General features: G+C 38.4%; 1 protein-coding gene across 1 annotated transcript; it reads left to right on the top strand.

Moving 5' to 3' along the window:
- Nucleotides 1–213: 213 nt before the first annotated feature.
- Nucleotides 214–1746, top strand: LOC127788995 (zinc finger protein 11-like). Its single transcript, XM_052317716.1, has one exon. It carries the CDS (start codon nt 666–668, stop codon nt 1434–1436), a length of 771 nt encoding a protein of 256 aa, XP_052173676.1. The 5' UTR covers nt 214–665; the 3' UTR covers nt 1437–1746.
- Nucleotides 1747–14493: the final 12747 nt, after the last annotated feature.

Below are 14493 nucleotides of genomic sequence, written 5' to 3'. Positions count from 1 at the left end.
GACATGGACCTAGAATTCTAGGGGCTTAATTAACTTCTAACATTTCGCTGTTAATCTCTAGAAAAGCATGATAAAAGGGCTAACTGTACGTCAAAACAAAAAACATATACGTCCATATTTGTAACAAATAAGCAGGAAAAAAGGTCTGACGCAACACAGATGCCACCTCTTTTTTCTAATACAACGCCCCCCCCCCCGGGGGTTTCTCTCTCACTCTCTCTCTCCAATGTTTAATTGTTTCCTAATGTTCCCGTCTGTTTTCTGATATCCATATGACAGTCGAATCAGATTATCTCAGTTTGTACAAAGCACTCTCAGCGTACAAGACAGAAGCAAAAGGACCCACATCAGTGTTTTTCTAAACCATAGCTTTCCTCCTCACAAAGAGACTCATGAGATAGGAAGGAGGATACCCATTAAAGTGACTGTGTTGAAGCCCAGCAAAATTCCAAAAAAGGTTGGAAGCCTAATCTACAGTGCCGAAAACTTCACCTTCCGCCCCAAGTAAGCCACAATGAAGAAGACATTTCTTGCTTCAGCTTAATCTCCTTTGCAACAAACTGGGTCCAGAATTTCCATCTCCCATCTGCCTCTATTCACTTCCATTCTTCTCTTCTAAAGCTTTGTACGTAGCAGAGTTTATTTGATCTTCTTGTTTATTTGCAATGGAGCAAGCGAGGTACTCGTTGTGTTCCAAGGAAAGACATGGCTTGAATTTGAATTCTTATATTCATCAAGTGCCAGCCAACCCTTTGTGTGGCGATTCCTGGGAAGAACAAGCTTTCGCAGAAGATGCAGCAGGGCCGCTCGGCGGCTGTATATGGCCTCCAAGATCTTATTCTTGCAGCTTTTGTAGAAGAGAATTCAGGTCGGCTCAAGCTCTGGGAGGTCACATGAATGTCCACAGAAGGGACAGAGCTAGACTCAAGCAGTCTCCGAATCCTCAAGATCACGAAGCTCTTCATCCTCACCATCAAAATTACCAAACCCTAGCTCTGAAATATCCATCTCAGGTTTGTTCCATGGTTCAAAACCCTAACCCTGAATCTAGGGCTTCACCTCCGGCTACAGAAGGGATTAATCCCAATGAGAAGCCCTTTCTTCCTCTTTTCTCCTCTCCTCCGCCGCCATGGTCAAACTTGGATGGGGACAAATATTCTCATGTCCTGGATCTGAACGATGAGGAGAATAAGAACTCAAAACTTTCAGGGGAAGAAAACAGTGCAGACGAGGATTGTGTCACGGCAGATTTATCTGTAAACTTGAATTTGGGTGTCGGCCAGAAACGCCGAATTTCGTCCGGAGCCGAGGAAGCTATGAGTTGCCGGAAACGGATCAGAATTGACCATTCAACACCATTACTTGAGCACCGATCGAGTTCCATAGAAGAGTTAGATCTTGAGCTAAGGCTTGGCGATCGGCCAGAGGTGAAGTAGAACTGGAACTAGATTAACTTAGATCTCTAGTTCCGTAGAACTAGTTGTTTTCTTCACTTTCTGTTGGGTGTTTTTGTGTCCTATCTTTTTCTCCTTCCCATTTGATCTAAAAGCCAAGGCTCTCTATTTCTCGTGGTATTTGGTATTTGCGGAGTGCAAAAATAACCGCATAGTTATCGATCTTTCATATATTAACATGCAAGACTCCCAGTCAACTTAAATTTGCTTTGTGTTAATCGCAATTGGAATATATCGGTATTAGCTAGGCATTCTTGCCATGGAGATCACTGACAAAATATGTTGATAGTGTATATATATATATATGCCTGCAGAAGAATATGTAGTTGTAATTGTCTTCTTGTAATCACAATGATTTTTTTTTTTCACAAAGAAGAGATGCTAGAAATCTTGATTAGGGTTTAATTAAAGATGTTATTCTTTTCCGTAGATGAAATATATTAACAAGAAAAAACGCGAGAATGATTACAAATACCAACATCTTCAATTAAAGATGCTATTCATGTTCTGAGAGAACTGATAAGTGCGTTCATCATCTTTGCAGTGTTGAAGATTAACTGCATGCCTAGGACTTAGGTTGAGAATTTATCTTAGTTGCATGCACAATACATGCACCAATTGTTCTGAGAATAAGTAGAGCTTGGAGCAATGCATCTTTATTTAAAATTTCATTCAGCTGCAATTCATAAGTTCTGTTAATCATACAGGGTCAGCATCTTATTTTTGTATATTTTTATTTTCTTTTTGTAACTAGAATCCACCTCACTAACCTTTTAGGTAAATTCAGGGTACATACATTAATAGCCTGAAACACACCGAATAAGCACACACAAATCTGTGTATGATGAACTATCTTCCATAGAACTACATAAATCTGTTCTTAGCATTCTTATTTTTCTATCTTAAACCTCTCTCCACATGCTCAAACCTCACTTACAAAAGTTTTTGTATGTGGTTGAGGGTGAAGAAAAAACTGACTGAAAGTTCAAAGAGTGAACTCCTTTTCCCATTCACTGACATTCTATCAGAACAAAACTAAACAAACCCATAAAACGCCCAAACAGTTTTGTTTTCGAGGACACATAAGTCAGATACATCAGACATCGATTCCCTTTTCTCTTGTTTCATCGTCATCTCTATCAGAGATCTGTTGCAGTTACAGCATCTTTACATAAAATCCACTCTCTTCTTTCCATTTTCTTTCTTTTCTGTGTGTACTTCATAATCCCTCCAAGAACGCCACCAACCCAAAAGAATCAATATATTTAAGTATTGAACGCAGTGCATTTTTTAATTACAAAAGAATATTATCGCATTATGAGCCATTAAACCCTATATGTTCTTTGTCTGTTCTTGTGTACGTATATATCATTGAAGATTATTAAAGAAGGGAGAGCGACGAATAATTAATAAAGAATGGAAAACCTTTAGTCACTGACTAGAGATCACAATGAGTACTTTATTTTGTGGATATTTATTAAAATTATTCTCTGATTGAGAGGGTATAGATATAAAAAGATAACTACAGAGAGAGTATGATAAGGTATTCAAAATACTATTATATATATATATGTAATTATATTATTATAATTCAAAAAAAATTTAAAATAAAAACTTAAATTAGACATATTCTCACAAATTTAAAATGTAATCTGGTCATAATCTTTCTTGCCTCTCACTCTTGCCACTTAAAAATTAAGGTGGTATTGTTATTACTTATGGTGTATTAAAATAATTTAAACTATTGCAGTTATTGTCTTTTAATTTTTTCCTTGCATTAATGTCAATTTATTTTATTATTAAATTATTGTAAAGTATTTAAACTATGTTATAAATTTGTTAGAGCGAAGTATATTGAATATGCAAGTATCCATTATTTTATAAGAATAGAACGTGGGGATACAAAATGAGAATAAATTATAAATACAAGTATAAAAACGGAAAAAAAAAAAAAATTCCCCATCCATACTAGCTCTAGTATTGCCATCCCTAGTCCTAACCCTAGCTAGCTGTAGAAGAACAGCTACTTGCTTGTGTCAAATAGGCATTGCCTGAAATCTTGCAGGATACAAGGCAATCATTCTGAAACCTATTTACATTTCTTTCTTTTTCATGGAAACTTGATGGAACATTGCCTTTGACTTAAATGGGCTTGCAGAGAAACTGAGAAATAGCCATTAGTTGAAGGGAATTAAGTCGCAACCAAACAAATGTATCCCATTAAAGGTTATGCGCACTGAAGATTGCTTTAAATGATGGAGGGCATTATAATTAATGTGGATATTTATTTTTAGAAAATGATATTCCCACAAAATGTTTATATGAAAAATATTATGATGATGATGATAATAATAATAATAATTTTATTAGACCATTTATATAGATTTGGCTTGATGCTTCGTAGATGTCTTCTCAGAAAAAAAAAGTAATATTTTTGCAATTATAAATGACTACTGTGGTCTATGGATGCAATTAAAGAGCCATATATAGTGTGACTCCTCATACCACTTATTGAAAAACCAATTGAGATTTTTACAGCACCCATTGAGATTTGGGAAGGCAAGTAAACGAAGAAAAACTACACATAAGAAATTAAAAAAAAAAAAGTTCTGTTAAAGAGTATAAAAATTTATGTAATTTAATCTCACACAATACAGACTCGTGTCTCTGTTACCTAAAGAATAATTGGTTGATTACCAACGTTACATCCTTCTCTTTCTTTCTTCTTTTTTTTTTTTTTTTTTGTAATAGGTAAAAGAGAAAAATCTGAAAAATATGGAAATCTTGTGAAATTCTTCAATTGTTATCCGAAAAGGAATTTATATTAGTTCTCCAAGGATTGTGCCTATATGTCTGTATCACATAAAATTTAGGTCAAGTATCTAACCAGTCATTGCTCGTAAATAACCCTATATATTAGTCAAGATTTTCTTAGTAATATCATAATTCCCACCGAAGACCCGGTAAACCCACCGTACCAAAACACCACTGGGCAACCAAATGCAAAGAAAACTGCTCTCAAAACTCAAAATAAATATAGCTCAGGCAAACCAGCCCTAAAAAATAAAAAAAGAAATGTGTAGAATATATAAATATATATATATGTGTGTGTATCCTGCTGCCAAATAGGATGTGTATTACGTGGGAGGTTCAATGCATGCATCGGTCTGGACAAAGTGCCACATCTGTGAAAGAGATTTTAAAGGTGATAGCTAAGGGGGTTGTCTTATTAGGGTTGTTGAGTTGGATATATAGGTTTCGATGATTAGCAACACAGCTAGCAGCAATGGTCTGATCGGTTGCAGAGAGAAGGCCCGAATTAAGTTTTAGCTTAGAGGAGGAGATCAGTGGCAGTGAGCGCACATGGCATGGCATGGGCAATATTGGGGGCTTCAGATACAGATATTTCTGTGTTTTCCCTTTGACTTAATGTTAAGATTGCACAATTCATTTCAGCAAACTAAGCAGTTCACGAGAGCAGCCACCCGCTTTGGCCTATGGCTATATGTTATTCTAAAATTCTATTTCAGTGATTAAGTAATCTGCAAAAAATAAAAAATAAAAAAAATTCTAGCAGCCTATCTTCTTCGGGGCTCTAAAGCAATTGTTTAACATTAAAAGTAATGAAGAAAATACTATCAAACTAAGTCTATTCAGTAGGTAGTTTTCTTTTTGCTGGTAGTCGCACTTTTATATTTATAAATCAATTCCATAGGTGCGTTTTTTTTATTTTCTCAATCTTCATTTCATTTTGGTATGAATTTTTTATTTTAATATTATTTTGTATGTGTGTCTATTGATGTTGGAAAGTAAAACTCATCATCACATGTTGCCTTGCAATCTAAATCTCAGAAAAGATTTGACTCTTTGAAGACTATACTACAGTACAGTGAAATTTTAGAAGAGGAATTAAGATTAATGTAGAACTTGTTTGATTATCCTAAACCAAAACACCCGCAAGATCAAAGCAATCAGATACGCAAGAACAATAAAGAAACGCTTATACACGCACATAAAGAGGCGAAGGAGTTTACATGTTCGGATTAGAAATTGAATCCTATTTGCGGTAGAGGCTTCAGATCCCTAGTCAATCCACTAGATCCGAGTAACAAGATTACACAAAATAGGATTACAATCAACCAAACCCTATGAAGTGAAAAATACTCAACTTACAATGACATACGATGCAGCCCAAGAGTACAAACTTACAATCTCAGCAAGAATCAACAGCACTCTCACAAGCATCGTTTTTTTCTCACATAATACATCAAAAGTACATAGAAAGATCAAGGGATCAAATCAAATTTAGGGTTTTTGTAACAGAGGGCGAGAAAAGACTAGAGAGAAAAATGAAAGAATGTGTTATGCCTTCTCCTTATATCCAAATGCATATATATATATACATGAGTTAAATGGATGCAAATCAAATGGACATTACACTGCCACCTATCAACCATCAGCTTTATAACCAAAGGAAAATAACACCATACACACACATATATATATATATCTCATAAAATACAGAAATAAAATTGCAACCTATTTGAGACAATTATCTAACAATTAGATAATTTTACCTATAGAGATTCTTTCTTTACATAGATCGAATGAGACAAGATATTTGAGATGATATCGAGGCGGTTGGGGTTCAAGATCTCCTCCAGAATTTTCAAGGTTATACTCTTATTAGATAATAAAATTTCTTATTTGAATTTGAATAGAGATAGACCTATCAAATTTGATCTGAGTTATTTAAAAATTGGATCCGGCTTACTCCTTTGGATATGGTTATCATGTTTTCATGTTATTAATTTAATTTTAAAATACATGCTATTTCAAATTATATTCCCTGAATGAGCAATAATTTGATAAGTTTAAAAATATCGATCTAGACACCATTACATTTAAGCTGATAGGTAAGGAAACACCTTTTGAGAATAAATATAAATATAAATATAAATTATTAATATTTTCTGCAATAGATAACATTTTTTCTTTTATCTTTGCCCTTTATTTCCCTTTCCTCTCCCTCCCCTCCAATCTCTCATTGTCCTATCACCAACACTGAAAAACATCGTTGCTACCATTACCATTGCTAATGAAGCTTGTAGCTACCATCACCAACGCCAACAAAGCTCAAAGCTACCATGATCGATTCACTCCTCCATCTGTAAATCGAAACCTGATAGGGTTATGATTTGCATAAAGAATCTAATCCCTCTACAAAAAAGGTTCTAACCCTTAAACTCTCTTGATATATATATATATACCATTATAAAAAACAAACACCAGATTTTTTTCTGTGCAAATAAGAATTGTATTAAATAAGAAAAAATGCAAAAGCGTTAACAACGATAGACCAAGACATACCCCAGCTCACAAAGATAATAGAGAAGAGAAAACTACCAAACATCTACAAAAATCCTCTAAATTAAGGAAAATGCAAGATCTCTATACAATAATGTATAGCAGTAAGAGGAAGTCCTTGTGAGATGACATTCACGGAGAAAAAGACGAAGATCCCAACACCCAATAAAGATCACAAGTAGACGAAAACACCCTAAGAGGAGTTCTAAGGATTATGTTGACTTTGGTCATCCAAAGTTAACTATTGTACAGTCAACCCCAAGGAACTCACAAGCACAAACACTTAGGGCCAAAACAACGGTCAATTCATAAGGCCAGCCTTAGTATTAACAGGGACCATTCGCGCAAGGAATTGAAACAAGAGAAAACTATTAACCCCCTGCTATTACCCAAACTATATATGACTAAGAGGGGCATAAGCATACTAGTGAGCCATTTATTGTTTTATTGTGAAGGCTAATGCAGGGGCTCTATTAGCTCGTACTTTGCAGAATGACTCAATGGAGTAAAGAAGACTAATCGATTGGAAGTCGCCAGAAATGTCGCAGAGCACGGCTCTTAAAGGAATAGGGAAAAGGGAAAAGGGATAATGATTAGTGACCAACTGTGCCCAAATGATACACTATACCTGCTACACCAGTTGCGATGGGGAGCGCTCATACTCTCTAAAACATCGATTGTTCTACTCTCACCATATAAAATAAACCAATGCTTGCAAAACCAAACGATTAGCAACCTACTAAGGGCTCTTACCTCTCCACCTTATTTACTGTCTCTCATTGACGCCAAGGCCAACCAAATTTTTTAAAGCAACAAAAGAAAGATAACACCTACCAAGAATAGGGACAATTAAAGAAAATGTGGCTATGCCACTCCACATTTTCATTAGATAGAAAATATCTATTCGACAAAGGCAAAAACAGGTTAACATAATCAAGAGTATATAAACATTCCCTAATCGTTAAATAGAAAAAAAAAAAAAAAACATATGAGCAAGAATACTAGAACTATGCCATACCAAACAATGCCAAGGAAAGTGGGTACTGCATCAAATACAAAGAAAACTGAACAGAAAAAACCCCATCAGAGGTCGAAAGCCACTGCAACTCATCTTAGTGCCTAATCCTAGGAAAACCAGGCATATGGTTTTGAATCAAGTCCAAATATGGCAATGAAGCCATCTTTGGCCAAGACTAAATCACATTGGCAATGATCTCAGAAACATGAGCAAAAATAGATATACCTAACTACTGGGGCAGTTGGTAAGAAAATCTAACAACCAGTACCCCAACGAGATGCCATTGGTCACACCACAGGAAGACTTTGCTACCATCCCCAAGCCCCCAATGAAAATTAGCTCAAAGCATCTACTCACGGTCCTTGAAAATGAGAGGATATTTCTCGAGAGGATATTTCTAACGATGATTAAAGAATGACTAAAAGTTCATATTCCAAGACCATCTCGAGAGGATATTTCTAGCGATGATTAATGAACGACATTCTTGAACACGAATTTCAAAGAGAGTAAAAGAAAGCTAAATTATGATGAAGGATAAAGGATTTGGCTTCCCATTGCTTAGTAATTGGGTGGTTCAGACCCCTAATATTCCAAGCTCTAAAAGTCATGGGGGAAAGGCCGGGGGGGCATACCACTTTCCCCTTTAGACTGACACTTGCGATTACGCTTTTTCTTATGAGGAGGAGAAAACTCAGTCACATGGAGGGAGGATGGCCAAGTAAGGATGGGATTGTGCAAGAGGAAGAAGAAGAAGATAGAAGCCCAATATAAATAAATCATGGAGATGATAAAATGCACTAATTGGAGCCAACCATCAAAAGATAGCAGTCGACTACGCCACGAGCGCATCCTATTCCTCACCTTATCTAAAATAGGCTTATAGTCCCCATACGACAACTTGGTGGGCAAAAGCGAAGCCCCCAAGTATCTCATAGGCAATGAAACCCTTTTGAAACTTGAGGCAAGATCGAGCTCTTCCTTTAAGGTCTTATCTTTACATGAAATAAAGCAATCACTTTTCGAGGGGTTAATTAGCACAAAGACTTGACAATGAGGAGAATTTCTCCAAGGAGGACCTCAAAGTGCTAATAGAGGATATGTTGCCATGAGAAATAATAGCAAGTCCTCGACAAACATGAGCATCACCATCATCGTTTGCTCGTACTTCTAATGAAACTGGAAGTCAGGAGATTGGGATGCCTAATGCACTATGTTCTATAGGACCTGCATAACCAAAACGAAAAGGTAGGGCGATAAAAGGTCCTCCTACCTCAAACCTCCACTTCTTAGGAGAAACCCGTGTAACTGCCCGTTAATCTTAATAGAATAACGGGGAGTCATCAAGCATTCTTAAACCCAACCACAAAACTTTGGGTAGGGGGGGGAATTTATTAATTAAACAAAGGATTGCAAGAACAAAATTCCACTCCATAGAATCGTAGGCCTTAGTAAGGTCTACTTTCATGGCACAACGAGGAGGGCCCTTACAAAGATGGTATTGATGAACCAATTCCTACGCTAACAAAACATTATCCTTGATTGACCGACTTGGCACAAAAATAGCTTGGGACTCATCCACCAACTAGAGGAGCACCATTTTAAGTCGATTTACCAAAATCTTAGCAATGACCTTATACATGACATTACAGTAAGAGATGGACTGAAACTGACCAAGTGACTCCGGGTGGTGTACTTTGGGGATGAGACAATGATAGTGGCATTGACTTCCCCAAAAGACAGCTAGTGGCAAAGTAACTATGAACATCCTCCACCACAACAGAACCTCTACCACATCCTAAGTCTTCCTAAAAAATTTAATTGTGAACCCATAAGGCTAGAGTGCTTTGTCATCACCCATATCAAACAAAGATTGCTTTACCTTTTCAAGGGCCACAACAACGATAAGCCCAATGCACTAATCCTGAGCAACCTGCCTATCCACAAAGGAGGCAATCATTTCAGGATGAAAGCTAGCCATGTGGGCACTACTCCGTAGAGCTGTTGGTAGTAAGACATAAGGATACCCACCACCTCCTTACTATAATCAGCTATTGAGCTATCCATTCATTGCATGGTAAGGACGTGATGGTTATTACGACAAGCCATCATGGTTTGAAAAAAGTATCGCTGGCCACTTAACTCGGCTCGAAGATGGAAGAAATCAAATTCTTAAGATAATGCAACTAAATATTGCCCACACAACTCTAGTTCTCTCTGGTGGATAGTAGGGTCTTGAGAGGTATCAAGAATGCACTTGTGCACACGAGCTAATCGAAATTCAAGGTCCACAACTCTATTGATAACAAGACCTCTAGAGCTGTTTAAAAGTTTTATGGAAATTTTCACCACCTTGAGCTTCATCACCAATCGATACATGGGGAAACCTCTTATTCCGAAATTCCAACTAGCAGCCACTTTGCTCAAAAACAAATGATGATCTTCCAGGTGGTTCAAAAAGTGAAAAGGGCCCATAATATCTCTATAGAGCTCAAGAAGGCTAACCATGACAAGACAATGATTGGATGTAATACCCGGGAATAATTTGAGGATAAAAATGATATTTGATAAAGGACATAAATGGAATTTTGGAAAAAAATAAGACTATAGGGTGCACTATCACAGCTTTGGACGACCGAATTAGTCAGAGGGAGTACCCCAGACCCTAGATAGCCAAGAAAAATAGTATAGTATCGACGAGTGATTTAAATTATGATTTTTAGTGATAAAAGAAATGAGATCGGGAACAACTTTCGGTACAGAAAAAATACAGCTGCCAATTAGGTCGTATTATCGAATTGTTATAGACGATGTTTGAAAAATCAATGGAGTGTGTCTAGCACTAATATTTGATGTATAGAACAACCCTTAAGCAGTTTCAGGTTGAATCGAGTGGGTTTGAGGTCAAAACGATCAATCGAGCCTAAGTGCAATTTTTTTAAATTTGCCCGAGGGAGGTCAAAACGATAATTTTTTTGGAAGTTTCAAGGGAGAAATGAGAATTACTAATCTTGAGGGTCTTGGTGATGGTGTTGGAAAGATCAGGGGCTTGAGAATAAGGGCCAAAATGTAAAAAGAAGTTTAAAGGGGGCTAAACTGTAATTTTCAAAAATCTGCCAAAGCATGGCAGATCTGGCCCGGATTCGGCCAGAAAATTGGGAGATTTGGGCAGTAAATCTCGTCAGGGCATGGCCTAGGGTAGTCTAGGAGGCGTGTGGGAGGAGTTTTGGCCCGAAATCGGTCACATGGGGGTGAGTTTTGGCCTATAAATAGCCAAGGGTTTCGGCCGAAAATGAAGCAACAAATCGCTCAAGTTTGAGGGCGAATCGAGGGAAGCCAATAAGGGGCTTTTGATCCTTGAGGCAAGGGAAGCATTTCTGGTAAGTTTTGTGAATTTTTGAGGTGTTTTGAGGGTGATTCGAGGGCCGATCGGAAAATTGGGCGGACCGCCTACCGCTGCCTGTAACCGGCCGTTTGGAGACTTTTCCAATGGCCTTTTGGCCTGAAACTGGTGGCATCAGGATTGAATTTGGATGGGCTTTCGATCGGTGTAGGAAATTCGAGCATCGGAGCATCGTCGGCGACCGGAGAAAGGAAGAAGATGACTGGCGCGTGACTGTCACGCACTAGCCAAATCCCCCAGTCCACTCGCCCGCGCGTGGGGGCGCGTGCCACATAGGTAATTTCCAAATTTTTTTCCAAAATTCTTGAAAAATTATTTAATGAATTATTATGTAAAAATATTTGAGAAAATAGTTGTGTAGATATTTATTTTGGATTATTAGAGAAGAAAAATGGGAGAAAAATAGGAAAATGTGAGAAAATTAAGGAAAAATTATAATTGTTGGATAAATATGATGATTAGGGTGCCTTGAGGGTTGGGATGAAGCAACTCGTGCAAAGTTCGAGGTGGGCATGCAAATCGAGGCGTACCGCGCTTTTCAAGAAGAAATTCGAATTGCGCCTAAAGGTGAGTGGTTCTACCCGAAAAGACTTATAGTAGCATGTGAATGGTTTACTGTGAGTGTTCATCCCTATGGTTTGGTTTATTGTGATGGTTTGTCCAAACGGTTATTTACACATGCATTGAATTTCGTACGACAAATTGCATACATTGAGATGTTGATTTTATGCATGTTATGATTTTTTTGGCATTGGCATGTTGTGTTGTCCATGTGGGATGTGGGTGGTTAACCTGTGACGTAGCTCTCGAGTGTCAGCACTCGGAATGCGTGCCAAGGGTTAATGCTATGTGACCCACTTGGGACGGGGCTGAGACGGACTTCACCCTACGATACTCAAGTGGCGGGGCTGAGAGTGGACACCACCCCGATTGTTGGCTCAAGTGGCGAGGCTGAGAGTGGACACCACCCCAGGTTCCTTTGAGCAATAGCATTAAGGCCGAGGTGTCGTGGATTTCGGGGATAGTGCTGATGTGACACTCTTGGGGCTAGGGTTGCGTTGAGTTTTGGAATACTTTTGAGTAGGAGCGTAAAGCCTAACAATGACAATGGGGTGATTCCCGGGTTCACATGTCGAGGTTGTCCCTCTTAAGCATGATTGGTTTGCCAATGGGTCGATGTGGTCATGTCGCCTTTAGAGAGATTGCATTTTCCCCGGTTAGGGCTAAGTGCTATGTGGGATTCTCTTAGGCTGGGGCATGTCGGGATTTATCGATTTTATGTATGGTTTTGCATATCTTCATGAAAATGTTTTTGAACTCTCACTTAGATGATTTAGCATCTAATTTGGACTATGTCCCTGGAATATTCAAACGTTCCAGGTGAATGCAGTGGCGCCAAGGGAAAGAATGTCATCGAGATGTAGCTGCTATGTTTAGTTTTCGTAGGTTTTTGTCTATGATTACGATGTTTAGAGGTTATGTAATATTTTGATATTTTCATGTGAAACATCAATTGGGTTATTGTAAAAGGAATTGTTGGTTATATATATCATTAAGGTTTCAATCTTACTTCCGCTGATGTGATTGATAATACCTATCTTAGTTTATTAATTATTAAATTTTGATATGCTAAGAAGGTACGATCGGGATTGTCGGGAAATGATTATGATGAAGGTATGTGTATCGAGAGACTTATGTTATGTGTTTAATGTTGAAAAAATATATATATTCCCAAAATCTTGAGGTAATGCTCATTTTGAGAAAACGAGGCGTTACAGTTGGTATCAGAGCAAACTAGCTAAAACCCCGATTGGAGACTCAGGGGTATTGGTAGGGATTGAGAATGACTGAGTCAGTAATGGTTACGTAATCTAGCTATCAAGATAGATTTGCAAATAGGTGATGTGAATCATTGAGGTTCAAGTATTAGATTGATTTGGTATTTACCATGGATCCTAGGGAAATGAGAAACCTAGGATGGTTTGGTTAGTGTTATTGAGAATAGAGTCTAAGGATTCTAATGATTGAGGTTACCTCTAAGAAAGTGTCGGTGTTTTCCTTTTTCAGATGGTGAAAACTTGAAGAATCACGGATCTCAATGAATGAGATGAGGAAAGCGGTAGTAGCAGTCATCGGGGTCGCTCTGTGAGTCGTGCCACGAGTAGCCGCTGTAGTCGCTCTACGAATTCCGCTACAAGTAATCATCGTAGTCGTTCAACGAATTGCGCCGCGAGCAGTAGACGACAAGAAGAACAATCAGGTCCTAGTGAAAGTAGGCTTGATCGAATAGAGCGAATCTTAGAGGGCGTGTTGACACATGTAACAAGGAACGAGCCACCAAGGCGCACCCCCCATATGCTGGATCAGTATCGCCAGCAAAGACCCCCAGTGTTTAGAGGAAAAGCGGGAGATGACCCCAATGCAGCTGAGTATTGGATAGAGCAAACTGAGAAGCTGGTCCAACATCTGCAGTGTAGTGACAAAAAGAAGGTTAATTGTGCCACATTCATGCTAGAGGAAGAGGCTGCACGATGGTGGCAATAACCCCGGCGGGCTCTGCAAAGGACACCCAGGCAAGTAGCATAAAATCCAAGACCGAGACAAGCTCAGCTGATAACCTGGGAAGCATTTAAGGAAGTTTTCAATGCTAAGTACTTTCCCCAAAGCTGGAAGGAAGAAAAGACTTGGGAATTCATGAAGTTGAGGCAGACTGATGAGACGTCAGTAACTCAATACAATGTCAAGTTTACCCAACTGATCAGGTATGTGCTTATGTACGAAACCGACGAGAGGTAGAAGGCACAGAAATTTGTGGGTGGATTGAAGGTGGATTTACAACAAGCTCTCAGCTCATGTACCATCAACACTTACAACGAGGCGCTAGACAGGGCTCTGACCACCGAAATGAACTTACTGCTTGTAGGACTAATAAGATCTGATGAAAAGAAAAGAGATTCGAAAGCCCCGAAGCATAAGTCCGGAGGGAAAAATTTCAAAGATAGCAAATCGTGTCCTTGATGCAATAAAGAACACCCGGGAAGAAATTGCTCGCAAAGGCATATCACATGTTTTTCATGCGGCGAAAAATGACATAAGGAGAAGGACTGCCCTAAGAAAAAAGATGTACCTCCAACTGGGAATCGAACGGGGATCACATGCTACTCATGCAATCAACACGGTCATTACGCTAGCGAATGTCCGAAAAGACAAAAGATGGATCAACCCGGGAAGATAAACATAATGCCAGGACCTCG

The sequence above is a fragment of the Diospyros lotus genome, chromosome 13, assembly GCF_014633365.1.
Source record: "Diospyros lotus cultivar Yz01 chromosome 13, ASM1463336v1, whole genome shotgun sequence".
NCBI classification, from domain to species: domain Eukaryota; kingdom Viridiplantae; phylum Streptophyta; class Magnoliopsida; order Ericales; family Ebenaceae; genus Diospyros; species Diospyros lotus.
The sequence above is the reverse complement of the archived record's forward strand: the minus strand, read 5'-3'. Positions and strand labels throughout refer to the sequence as shown.